At 35.5% G+C, this 13,701-nt stretch overlaps 2 protein-coding genes across 2 annotated transcripts in view; both read right to left on the reverse strand.

Moving 5' to 3' along the window:
* The window catches only part of LOC140056278 (tRNA-dihydrouridine(20) synthase [NAD(P)+]-like), a 261,899-nt gene that overhangs the window by 244,100 nt on the left and 4,098 nt on the right, over window positions 1-13,701 (reverse strand). The gene's annotated exons all lie outside the window — the stretch shown is intronic.
* On the reverse strand, window positions 4,316-6,072 carry LOC140056946 (uncharacterized). Its single transcript, XM_072102481.1, has 2 exons — window positions 5,581-6,072; window positions 4,316-5,312 (listed from the first exon to the last, which is right to left on the reverse strand). The coding sequence occupies exons 1-2, from the start codon at window positions 5,940-5,942 to the stop codon at window positions 5,078-5,080; spliced, it is 597 nt and encodes a 198-aa protein (XP_071958582.1). The 5' UTR covers window positions 5,943-6,072; the 3' UTR covers window positions 4,316-5,077.

The raw sequence follows: 13,701 nt of genomic DNA on the forward strand, positions 1-13,701 counted from the left end.
GTTCAGCCTGCGTATTGTACGCGCACTGGCACGCAACTCACAAATTGAAAACAAATGACGTCATGACATCAGGGGACCTCCTTAATCGTCCAGTATAAGTTAGAGTAGGACCGCTGGTCCCGTTTACTCAGCCCTCATCTTTTAAATCTGAGTGTAACTCAATTACGATTTTTTATATAGTGAAATTTGATACTGTATTTGTGAGAAAATGGCGGATTGCTCCTGGGAGTCACTTGGTGGGATTATACTAGGGTACGTACCTCCTTAGTCGTCCAGTATAAGTTAGAGTAGGACCACTGGTCCTGTTTACTCAGCCCTCATCTTTTAAATCTGAGTGTAACTCAATTACGATTTTTAATATTATAGTGAAATTTGGTACTGTATTTGTGAGAAAACGGCGGATTGCTCCTGGAAGTCACTCGGTGGGATTATACTAGGGTACCTTCTTAGTTGTCCAGTATAAGTGAGAGTAGGACCGCTGGTTTTGTTTACTCAGCACCCTCATCTTTTAAATCTGAGTGTAACTCAATTACGATTTTCAATATTATAGTGAAATTTGATACTGTATTTGTGAGAAAATGGCGGATTGCTCCTGGGAGTCACTTGGTGGAATTATACTTGGGTACCTCCTTAGTCGTCCAGTATAAGTTAGAGTAGGACCGCTGGTCCCGTTTACTCAGCCCTCATCTTTTTAATCTGAGTGTAACTCAATTACAATTTTTTATATAGTGAAATTTGATACTGTATTTGTGAGAAAATGGCGGATTGCTCCTGGGAGTCACTTGGTGGGATTATACTACTAGGGTACCTCCTTAGTCGTCCAGTATAAGTTAGAGTAGGACCGCTGGTCCTGTTTACTCGACTCAGCCCTCATCTTTTAAATCTGAGTGTAACTCAATTACGATTTTAAATATTATAGTGAAATTTGGTACTGTATTTGTGAGAAAACGGCGGATTGCTCCTGGAAGTCACTCGGTGGGATTATACTAGGGTACCTCCTTAGTTGTCCAGTATAAGTTAGAGTAGGACCGCTGGTCTTGTTTACTCAGCCCTCATCTTTTAAATCTGAGTGTAACTCAATTACGATTTTTAATATTATAGTGAAATTTGATATTGTATTTGTGAGAAAATGGCGGATTGCTCCTGGGAGTCACTTGGTGGGATTATACTAGGGTACGTCCTTAGTCGTCCAGTATAAGTTAGGGTTGGACCACTGGTCCCGTTTACTCAGCCCCCTCATCTTTTAAATCTGAGTGTAACTCAATTACGATTTTTAATATTATAGTGAAATTTGATACTGTATTTGTGAGAAAATGGCGGATTGCTCCTGGGAGTCACTTGGTGGGATTATACTAGGGTACCTCCATAGTCGTCCAGTATAAGTTAGGGTGTGACCACTGGTCCCGTTTACTCAGCCCTCATCTATTAAATCTGAGTGTAACTAAATTAAGATTTATAATATTTTAGTGAAATTTGATACTGTATTTGTAAGAAAATGGCGGATTGCTCCTGGGAGTCACTTGGTGGGATTATACTAGGGGACCGCCTTAATCGTCCAGTATAAGTTAGAGTAGGACCACTGGTCCCGTTTACTCAGCCCTCATCTTTGAAATCTGAGTGTAACTCAATTACTATTCTTAAAATTATAGTGAAATTTGATACTGTATTTGTGAGAAAATGGCGGATTGCTCCTGGGAGTCATTTGGTGGGATTATACTAGGGTACCTCCATAGTCGTCCAGTATAAGTTAGGGTGTGACCATTGGTCCCGTTTACTCAGCCCTCATCTTTTAAATCTGAGTGTAACTCAATTACGATTTGTTATATAGTGAAATTTGATACTGTATTTGTGAGAAAATGGCGGATTTCTTCTGGAAGTTACTCGGTGGGATTATACTAGGGTACCTCCTTAGTCGTCCAGTATAAGTTAGAGTAGGACCACTGGTCCTGTTTACTCAGCCCTCATCTTTTAAATCTGAGTGTAACTCAATTACGATTTTTTATATAGTGAAATTTGATACTGTATTTGTGAGAAAATGGCGGATTGCTCCTAGGAGTCACTTGGTGGGATTATACTAGGGTACCTCCTTAGTCGTCCAGTATAAGTTAGAGTAGGACCGCCCTGGTCCTGTTTACTCAGCCCTCATCTTTTTAAATCTGAGTGTAACTCAATTACGATTTTAAATATTATAGTGAAATGTGGTACTGTATTTGTGAGAAAACGGCGGATTGCTCCTAGCCTGGAAGTCACTCGGTGGGATTATACTAGGGTACCTCCTTAGTCGTCCAGTATAAGTTAGAGTAGGACCGGTGGTTCCGTTTACTCAGCCCTCATCTTTTAAATCTGAGTGTAACTCAATTAAGATTTTTTATATAGTGAAATTTGATACTGTATTTGTGAGAAAATGGCGGATTGCTCCTGGGAGTCACTTGGTGGGATTATACTAGGGTACCTCCTTAGTCGTCCAGTATAAGTTAGGCTGGGACCACTGGTCCCGTTTACTCAGCACTCATCTTTTAAATCTGAGTGTAACTCAATTACGATTTTTAATATTATAGTGAAAAAACACAAGTTTCATCAAATGCAACGGCAATTACGGAATAAGACATTTTGTTAGGAAAAATTTGAGTTTTTGTAAAAGGTCAATGACCTTTTGACCTCTAGTTAAGTATAACTGTTGTATCAATTGTTTTTTTAATGTATATTAGTAGGATATATATACTATACACATTGGTACTAAAGCTATTTAGATATGATTATAAAACAATGGATTATAGGCATAAACGCTACCCCTACCCAAAAATTGTTTACATTACATTTGATCAAGAATCAATTTCAATAAGAATAGTACATCATTACTTTTAAAATTCTTCTAGTTAACATCATGTTTCCTATTTTATATATCGATAGGTACAGAAAAAACACAATTTTGATTAAATGCATCCACAATTATGGTATACGATATAACAGTTAATCATTTTTTAAAGGAAAAAAATGAGTTTTTGTAAAAGGTCAATAACCTTTTGACCTCTAGTTATATAAATAAGTGTTGTATTTTGTTTTTTTAAATTGCATATTAGAAAGAAATATATATTCTACACACTGATATCAAGATTATTGAGATTGGATTATAAAACCACAAGTTACGGGCATAAATGTTACCCCCTACCCCAAAAATATTTACGGAATAAAATCCCTATATAGTTGTTGAGATTACGTAAAAAATAGTGTGTTCCAATGCTTCAATTTTCGGTGACTTTTAATATGGCATTCTAAACTACATTTGGAATGAAAAAATCAATGTTTCGTTACTATTGCAATTTGTGGTGGGTTTACCTCTAAATATCACTAGATTGACTGGACTAGACGCAACACAAGGACGTACCGCAACGTAAATGAGTTGACCAATCACAAACGATGGATTATTCGCAATGTCGCTTGTCATTGGTCAACACGCTTGCGTTGCGTTTACTTCCTTGCGTTGCGTCCGAGTGGGAACCAAGCTTTATGCAGACAATTTTAAAACGGTCAAAATGACTGTTCTCTTGTGTAGAGGCGTTTGGTATTGAATCATAAACAATTAACCAATCAGATGCAAGTATAGGTTTCTCCTGTCTCAGACGCGCAGTGTGTATTTGAAGAAGTCAATGATTCCCGCAGCAAGATGACGTAAGTGTAACGCAAGCATTGTTTTTTTTTTTTTTTTTTTTTTTTATTTATTCTGGTATATAAAACATTACAAAAAGCAGAACAAGTCTGAAATTATTGTAGCACATTATATAAAAAATTTACATTACAGATAAAAAATACAAAACAATTTACAATATGCATAAGAAAAATAAATATACTGTACATTGATCATTAAAATTTATCTAGTATTTTAAATATATTTATCAAGGTTTTAATTTATTTTAAGCAATATATACAATAGTATTAATTTAAATGAATTTATTTATTTTATTTATTGAAAAAATCCTATATAAAAAAAATTATTTCGAGTTAAGCAGATTAACAATATACGGAACAGCAGACCGTTTATATCTCTGTCTGTTTTGCTTTTAGGCACTTCCAGATTTCCACCATTGGATCTAAGATTTAATTTTCGCTTGCGGCAAGGAGGGAGCATATCCCTGTGCAAAGCCGATTTTATGAGACCCTGACCAAAAGAAAGGACCAGACTTTCCCTCCTTGCCGCAAGCGAAAGGAGTTGCGTCTCGATATATATATCGTACGATAATTTTTCCCATGTGGCCAATCACGACGCGATCTGAACTGTCGTGATTCATGGTCAAAACTCTCTTGCGCCTACGTCATTTAGTTGCGTTATATATATAAACTTTATTTAGACACGAGACTGATGTGCAGTACAACTCGTTCAATCAATATTGATTGTTTTTACACAAGTTCGTGATACTGTATTACAAAACAAACAAAAAAATCAACACCATATAAATACAACAGAAACGAACAAAATTGAAATTGAAAAGAAACAAAATTACAGCAGAATCCCCTTCATCTGACACCTCTATTTAGGGTACACCATACCGGTACTTCCTGTGTAAACGGAAACCCTTATCGAAGTGTATAATTCATGGGGATTCAACTGTAATACATAATAAATCTTTTGGATTTCATTGACGTTAAAATAATAGTGATAAAACACACATTTTACATAGTATTTAGCCATTTTAAAAGTTGGGTGTAGATCGTAGATTACCATACCATTATGTTTTACAATGCATTTTTCAGATACGTTTTAAACAACTTAACTGAATTTGGAAGGGTATCAACATTGAGACTATTCCATATAATTGCTCCACGATAAGACAGACTTCGTTTTTTAAAATCGGTTTTTGGCTTTGGGATGAATAGATGTGTATCACTGTTCCTTAGATTATAATTTATATCATTGAATGTAAATACATTATTTAGGTAAGGTGGGGCATTATCTGTCAAAACCTTATATATAACCATACAACATTCATATCTATCTTGATAAAATAAAGGTGACCAATTAATTTGCCTTAGTGCCTCACTACTAACCCTTCACGTGAGAAATAAAATTATTTCTTTGTTGTCAAAAACTCATACCATTTAGTTTCTTTGTCAGTAGCCTCGTGGCATCCTCTCGGGCATCCTCTACGTCAAACTGGCCTTTGTATTTCATCGCCCTGGTAACGGACACGCCCAATGTGATACCAAACAGACGACATGTGTAGTCAGTGATAGCGCCACCAGACGGGAAGTAATCCACTTCCATTTCGGTCTTCAAAAGCTCGGCACCAAAACAGCGATGTAACATTTCAAAACTACGATAAAATAAAGAAAATTATCATTTTTTCCCCAATAAATCATGTCCATAACACCAATTAAAAAATGAATTATATAAATGTTCATTACAATTTTCTAAGCATTTTTCTAAGGTTTTTTATTTTATTCCACATTTATCATCAGTAACAGTGCCAATAAATCTATAAATAGTAAAACATTACTAACTTTTCTTTATTAAATTTTAAGTTTATGTATTGTACTACCATATTGAGCAATATTACTAATCATACATGTTATTAATCTTATCTGAGAACTTCAGATTCAACCGAATTTCCACCAGCATTTGGACACATCTCTAGCTTCTTTCCAGAGGACGATAACTCCATAGACGCGAACGATCTGAAACAGTTGAAAGAGCACTGGACTAGCGCCCTCTCTCCAGCATGCTCAACTGCGCGTGCAAACTTAAAATAGTCGCATAGCTTAACACCAAAGTTCTTCCCAATGTAGATGTTATTTGGAGACGTAGTATTTCGTATACTTGTCTTGGTTTGTTGAGATTCTTTTGTGGTGATATTTTTCACAAATCCGACTTTGCAAAAGGCCTTCCTTTGGCCACGGCGGCCGGTATTCAAAAAAGCGATAGGGGTACGCTCTGGAACACCTCTCATTCATCGCTATCCGTCGCTGGGTATTTGCTGTCATATTCGTCATTGTCATGTTTAAAGATTTCTCTGCTACTAACTTTACTTCCTTGATTTCTACCGCTTGTATTACATTGTGTTTATATTGTAGCCTACCTTGTTGTGTTGTTGTGCAACGCGCTCTCTGTTTTAACTTGCTTTATATATTGTGACAGTATATTACGACATTTCTAAAAATAGAACATTATTTAATTGAAATCGCCGGGAGCCAATCAGCTTTCAAATACGCTATGATGTAAGATTTTGACAATAAGTGAAATCGGACGCCATCACTGTGATGCATAGTGGCCAAATCTAGCATAATTATGCCGTCTAGCATAATTTTGACCCACTAGGAATAATTTTTAAAAATCTTGCATAATCTGGCATAATTCTAAAAAAAAACAATTTTTTATTTTTTCGAACAAATCTACCATAATATTGTAAGCAAATCTAGCATAATTTGGCCAAAAACCCGATATAACCATTTTTTGTTTTGTTTTTCGCTGTTGTGACATGGTACATACAACATTATATACCATGTTTTGGTGACATTCTCCTATAATTGTGCCTAGAATAATGACATAATTCTGTGCTGCCACCTAGCATAATTTTGTTTTCATCGCCAAACTGCTGTGATGTGGACTTCATTTGAACATGATAATATTTAATCAAATATGTGACTATATTATTAATATCAATATTAAATTTATTAATATTATTATCATGTAGGCCTACGAATGTTTTTTTAATGATATCATCAAAGCAGCAACGTGACATTTAAAATTTACATTTACATTAAATTTAAAAAAAGGTTAAATACATTGCTAACATTAGCCCTATTTGTGCTGTTAAACTCCGATTTAATCCGATGTGTATCCTCCAAAACAAGTGAGAAATGTTTGATTTACAATGGGGATTAACAATCGGATTAACTTTGCGTTTAAAATTAAGTGTACGTACGTTACGTATGATATAGGCAATAGAGATATTACTCTATGTATAGGCCTACCTGTAAAATCTATCAAATGTATATAACGACAACTAATAGGCCTATACATACTACGAGCAAACGTCGGAGTAACTATCTGTCTCTGCACATGTACGTTAATTTAATATTGTTTATTTCATTTTATAACCGTCAACATTTACTGTATATTCTCACAATTTGATTCCTATATTCGAGAAGCGACGACAGATTTTCGTTATTAATAACACCCGATTATCTAAATAGGCCTAACAATGTTTACGATTTGTAAAACTAAACAACTGTTGCTGTATTGATGAATGGTTTATTTTATCCATTGAAAGTTGTTACATAAATTTAAATACGCTTCAATAATCCTATTCAGTTTGTGTCACGCAATTTATTTTTAGCCAACAATGTATTGTATGAAGGTTTGCAAGGCAAAAATCAATGTGATGATATTGCGGTAGGCCTACACCATGAATGTAGTTCCGAAAAGAACTGTTGAGCTTCGTCACATTTCGATCAATATGCTTCGATCGTCCGCACTCTCACTACAATCAATATTGATAAAACGTCGATAAAATCAACAGTTCTCTTCTTATTTTCGTCGTATCCGCAAACTTTATATGATCATGCGTGTTACCGAAAATGTCAATTTCATAAATGTATGTCTTCTTTGATTTGATTCTAAATCAGAATGTATATTTTTTGGCGTAAAATTCAACAATATGGTTAATAAAACCCCAAAGCACCGACAACAATAATAGCATTTTAATGCGTTTTGGCTTAATTTAGTTTTTAGCACTTAGCATTCAATATATGCTATCAATTTGAAAAAAATTGAAAACTATTTTATATGAAGTCACTGCTAACAATAAACAAGCGATTACAATATTAAACTTTTCTAGGATTATGATTAGCAATTTGCTTAACAGAGCATTATGATTCCAGGGCGTGTTTTAAGAATAATATATTGCGGTCATTTGAGATACCCAGTGTATAATTATGGTTGCGTGCAATTAGCAAAAGATATGTATCAGTTAATGGACAACGTACAAGAGCTTTTATTTATAATGCAGACAATTTTAAAAATCGTCAGAGACGTTGACCAATATTGCAAGTGCTTGTGATTGGTCAAAATTACATACGTTGCATACAACACCCGATTCTGACTGTATATAAAGTTTACCGTTGCGCGGTTAAAGCCTGTTTTCTTGTCGACGTTATTCGACGCTATCGTTAACAATAATCGGCGATCATCTGCGTAAACATAGAAATGTTAACGATTTACAGGAAAAGGTACTCGCTATCGTTATCATTTCAACTTGATCGTTTTCAAACGATCGTCGTTGAACTGTTACTGGTTTGTTTATCCGTTTAAGTCTGTTTTCCTGTCGACGTTATTTGACGCTATCGTCGTTGATCGTTAAAAGTTCAACGACGATCGTAACAATATGCTTCGATCGTCCGCACTCTCACTACAATCAGTATTGATAAAACGTCGATAAAATCAACTCTTCTTTTTATTTTTTACATTGTATCGCAAACTTCATACTGTTATAATTATCAAATGCGTGTTAGCGCAAAATTCAATCTTCATTTCAATCTTTCTTATTTCTTTACACTTTTACAAGGCATGTAAGCATATTCGCTTTGATTTGCAAACCTAAATAAGAATGTAATTGTATTATCTATATAAATCCAAAGGCAAATTACTGAAAAAAATGACAATGCTGTGGGTATCAGTGGCTGGATCTCAATGGATATACAAAATAAAATAAGCACTGACAAAAATGACAATGCTGTGGGTATCAGTGTCTGGATCTCAATGGAGATACAAAATAAAATAAGCACTGAAAAAATGACAATGCTGTGGGTATCAGTGGCTGGATCTCAATGGAGATACAAAATAAAATAAGCACTGAAAAAATGACAATGCTGTGGGTATCAGTGTCTGGATCTCAATGGAGATACAAAATAAAATAAGCACTGAAAAAATGACAATGCTGTGGGTATCAGTGTCTGGATCTCAATGGAGATACAAAATAAAAAAAGCACTGAAAAAATGACAATGCTGTGGGTATCAGTGGCTGGATCTCAATGGAGATACAAAATAAAATAAGCACTGAAAAAAATGACAATGCTGTGGGTATCAGTGGCTGGATCTCAATGGAGATACAAATTAAAATAAGCACTGACAAAAATGACAATGCTGTGGGTATCAGTGCCTGGATCTCAATGGAGATACAAAATAAAATAAGCACTGAAAAAAATGACAATGCTGTGGGTATCAGTGGCTGGATCTCAATGGAGATACAAAATAAAATAAGCACTGAAAAAAATGACAATGCTGTGGGTATCAGTGGCTGGATCTCAATGGAGATACAAAATAAAAAAAGCACTGAAAAAATGACAATGCTGTGGGTATCAGTGGCTGGATCTCAATGGAGATACAAAATAAAATAAGCACTGAAAAAAATGACAATGCTGTGGGTATCAGTGGCTGGATCTCAATGGAGATACAAAATAAAAAAAGCACTGAAAAAATGACAATGCTGTGGGTATCAGTGGCTGGATCTCAATGGAGATACAAATTAAAATAAGCACTGACAAAATGACAATGCTGTGGGTATCAGTGGCTGGATCTCAATGGAGATACAAAATAAAAAAAGCACTGAAAAAATGACAATGCTGTGGGTATCAGTGGCTGGATCTCAATGGAGATACAAATTAAAATAAGCACTGACAAAAATGACAATGCTGTGGGGTATCAGTGGCTGGATCTCAATGGAGATACAAAATAAAATAAGCACTGAAAAAATGACAATGATGTGGGTATCAGTGGCTGGATCTCAATGGAGATACAAAATAAAATAAGCACTGAAAAAAATGACAATGCTGTGGGTATCAGTGGCTGGATCTCAATGGAGATACAAATTAAAATAAGCACTGAAAAAATGACAATGATGTGGGTATCAGTGCCTGGATCTCAATGGAGATACAAATAAAATAAGCAATAAAAAAATTACAATGCTGTGGGTATCAGTGGCTGGATCTCAATGGAGATACAAAATAAAATAAGCACTGAAAAAATGACAATGCTGTGGGTATCAGTGGCTGGATCTCAATGGAGATACAAATTAAAATAAGCACTGAAAAAATGACAATGCTGTGGGTATCAGTGGCTGGATCTCAATGGAGATACAAAATAAAATAAGCACTGACAAAAATGACAATGCTGTGGGTATCAGTGGCTGGATCTCAATGGAGATACAAATTAAAATAAGCACTGACAAAAATGACAATGCTGTGGGTATCAGTGGCTGGATCTCAATGGAGATACAAAATAAAATAAGCACTGAAAAAATGACAATGCTGTGGGTATCAGTGCCTGGATCTCAATGGAGATACAAAATAAAATAAGCACTGAAAAAATGACAATGCTGTGGGTATCAGTGGCTGGATCTCAATGGAGATACAAAATAAAATAAGCACTGAAAAAATGACAATGCTGTGGGTATCAGTGGCTGGATCTCAATGGAGATACAAAATAAAAAAAGCACTGAAAAAATGACAATGCTGTGGGTATCAGTGCCTGGATCTCAATGGAGATACAAAATAAAATAAGCACTGAAAAAATGACAATGCTGTGGGTATCAGTGGCTGGATCTCAATGGAGATACAAAATAAAAAAAGCACTGAAAAAATGACAATGCTGTGGGTATCAGTGCCTGGATCTCAATGGAGATACAAAATAAAATAAGCACTGAAAAAATGACAATGCTGTGGGTATCAGTGGCTGGATCTCAATGGAGATGCAAAATAAAATAAGCACTGAAAAAAATGACAATGCTGTGGGTATCAGTGCCTGGATCTCAATGGAGATACAAAATAAAATAAGCACTGAAAAAATGACAATGCTGTGGGTATCAGTGCCTGGATCTCAATGGAGATACAAAATAAAATAAGCACTGAAAAAATGACAATGCTGTGGGTATCAGTGGCTGGATCTCAATGGAGATACAAAATAAAATAAGCACTGAAAAAATGACAATGCTGTGGGTATCAGTGCCTGGATCTCAATGGAGATACAAAATAAAATAAGCACTGAAAAAATGACAATGCTGTGGGTATCAGTGGCTGGATCTCAATGGAGATACAAAATAAAATAAGCACTGAAAAAATGACAATGCTGTGGGTATCAGTGGCTGGATCTCAATGGAGATACAAAATAAAATAAGCACTGAAAAAATGACAATGCTGTGGGTATCAGTGCCTGGATCTCAATGGAGATACAAAATAAAATAAGCACTGAAAAAATGACAATGCTGTGGGTATCAGTGGCTGGATCTCAATGGAGATACAAAATAAAATAAGCACTGAAAAAATGACAATGCTGTGGGTATCAGTGGCTGGATCTCAATGGAGATACAAAATAAAAAAAGCACTGAAAAAATGACAATGCTGTGGGTATCAGTGGCTGGATCTCAATGGAGATACAAAATAAAATAAGCACTGAAAAAATGACAATGCTGTGGGTATCAGTGCCTGGATCTCAATGGAGATACAAAATAAAATAAGCACTGACAAAAATGACAATGCTGTGGGTATCAGTGGCTGGATCTCAATGGAGATACAAAATAAAATAAGCACTGAAAAAATGACAATGCTGTGGGTATCAGTGGCTGGATCTCAATGGAGATACAAAATAAAAAAAGCACTGAAAAAATGACAATGCTGTGGGTATCAGTGTCTGGATCTCAATGGAGATACAAAATAAAATAAGCACTGAAAAAATGACAATGCTGTGGGTATCAGTGGCTGGATCTCAATGGAGATGCAAAATAAAATAAGCACTGAAAAAATGACAATGCTGTGGGTATCAGTGTCTGGATCTCAATGGAGATACAAAATAAAATAAGCACTGAAAAAATGACAATGCTGTGGGTATCAGTGGCTGGATCTCAATGGAGATGCAAAATAAAATAAGCACTGAAAAAATGACAATGCTGTGGGTATCAGTGGCTGGATCTCAATGGAGATACAAAATAAAATAAGCACTGAAAAAATGACAATGCTGTGGGTATCAGTGTCTGGATCTCAATGGAGATACAAAATAAAATAAGCACTGAAAAAATGACAATGCTGTGGGTATCAGTGGCTGGATCTCAATGGAGATACAAAATAAAATAAGCACTGAAAAAATGACAATGCTGTGGGTATCAGTGGCTGGATCTCAATGGAGATACAAAATAAAAAAAGCACTGAAAAAATGACAATGCTGTGGGTATCAGTGGCTGGATCTCAATGGAGATACAAAATAAAATAAGCACTGAATAAATGACAATGCTGTTGGTATCAGTGCCTGGATCTCAATGGAGATACAAAATAAAATAAGCACTGACAAAAATGACAATGCTGTGGGTATCAGTGGCTGGATCTCAATGGAGATACAAAATAAAATAAGCACTGAAAAAATGACAATGCTGTGGGTATCAGTGGCTGGATCTCAATGGAGATACAAAATAAAAAAAGCACTGAAAAAATGACAATGCTGTGGGTATCAGTGTCTGGATCTCAATGGAGATACAAAATAAAATAAGCACTGAAAAAATGACAATGCTGTGGGTATCAGTGGCTGGATCTCAATGGAGATGCAAAATAAAATAAGCACTGAAAAAATGACAATGCTGTGGGTATCAGTGTCTGGATCTCAATGGAGATACAAAATAAAATAAGCACTGAAAAAATGACAATGCTGTGGGTATCAGTGGCTGGATCTCAATGGAGATGCAAAATAAAATAAGCACTGAAAAAATGACAATGCTGTGGGTATCAGTGGCTGGATCTCAATGGAGATACAAAATAAAATAAGCACTGAAAAAATGACAATGCTGTGGGTATCAGTGTCTGGATCTCAATGGAGATACAAAATAAAATAAGCACTGAAAAAATGACAATGCTGTGGGTATCAATGGCTGGATCTCAATGGAGATACAAAATAAAATAAGCACTGAAAAAATGACAATGCTGTGGGTATCAGTGGCTGGATCTCAATGGAGATACAAAATAAAATAAGCACTGAAAAAATGACAATGCTGTGGGTATCAGTGGCTGGATCTCAATGGAGATACAAAATAAAAAAAGCACTGAAAAAATGACAATGCTGTGGGAATCAGTGGCTGGATCTCAATGGAGATACAAAATAAAATAAGCACTGAAAAAATGACAATGCTGTGGGTATCAGTGCCTGGATCTCAATGGAGATACAAAATAAAATAAGCACTGACAAAAATGACAATGCTGTGGGTATCAGTGGCTGGATCTCAATGGAGATACAAAATAAAATAAGCACTGAAAAAATGACAATGCTGTGGGTATCAGTGGCTGGATCTCAATGGAGATACAAAATAAAAAAAAGCACTGAAAAAATGACAATGCTGTGGGTATCAGTGTCTGGATCTCAATGGAGATACAAAATAAAATAAGCACTGAAAAAATGACAATGCTGTGGGTATCAGTGGCTGGATCTCAATGGAGATGCAAAATAAAATAAGCACTGAAAAAATGACAATGCTGTGGGTATCAGTGTCTGGATCTCAATGGAGATACAAAATAAAATAAGCACTGAAAAAATGACAATGCTGTGGGTATCAGTGGCTGGATCTCAATGGAGATGCAAAATAAAATAAGCACTGAAAAAATGACAATGCTGTGGGTATCAGTGGCTGGATCTCAATGGAGATACAAAATAAAATAAGCACTGAAAAAATGACA

This window comes from Antedon mediterranea, chromosome 8 (assembly GCF_964355755.1).
Source record: "Antedon mediterranea chromosome 8, ecAntMedi1.1, whole genome shotgun sequence".
In the NCBI taxonomy this organism is placed as follows: domain Eukaryota; kingdom Metazoa; phylum Echinodermata; class Crinoidea; order Comatulida; family Antedonidae; genus Antedon; species Antedon mediterranea.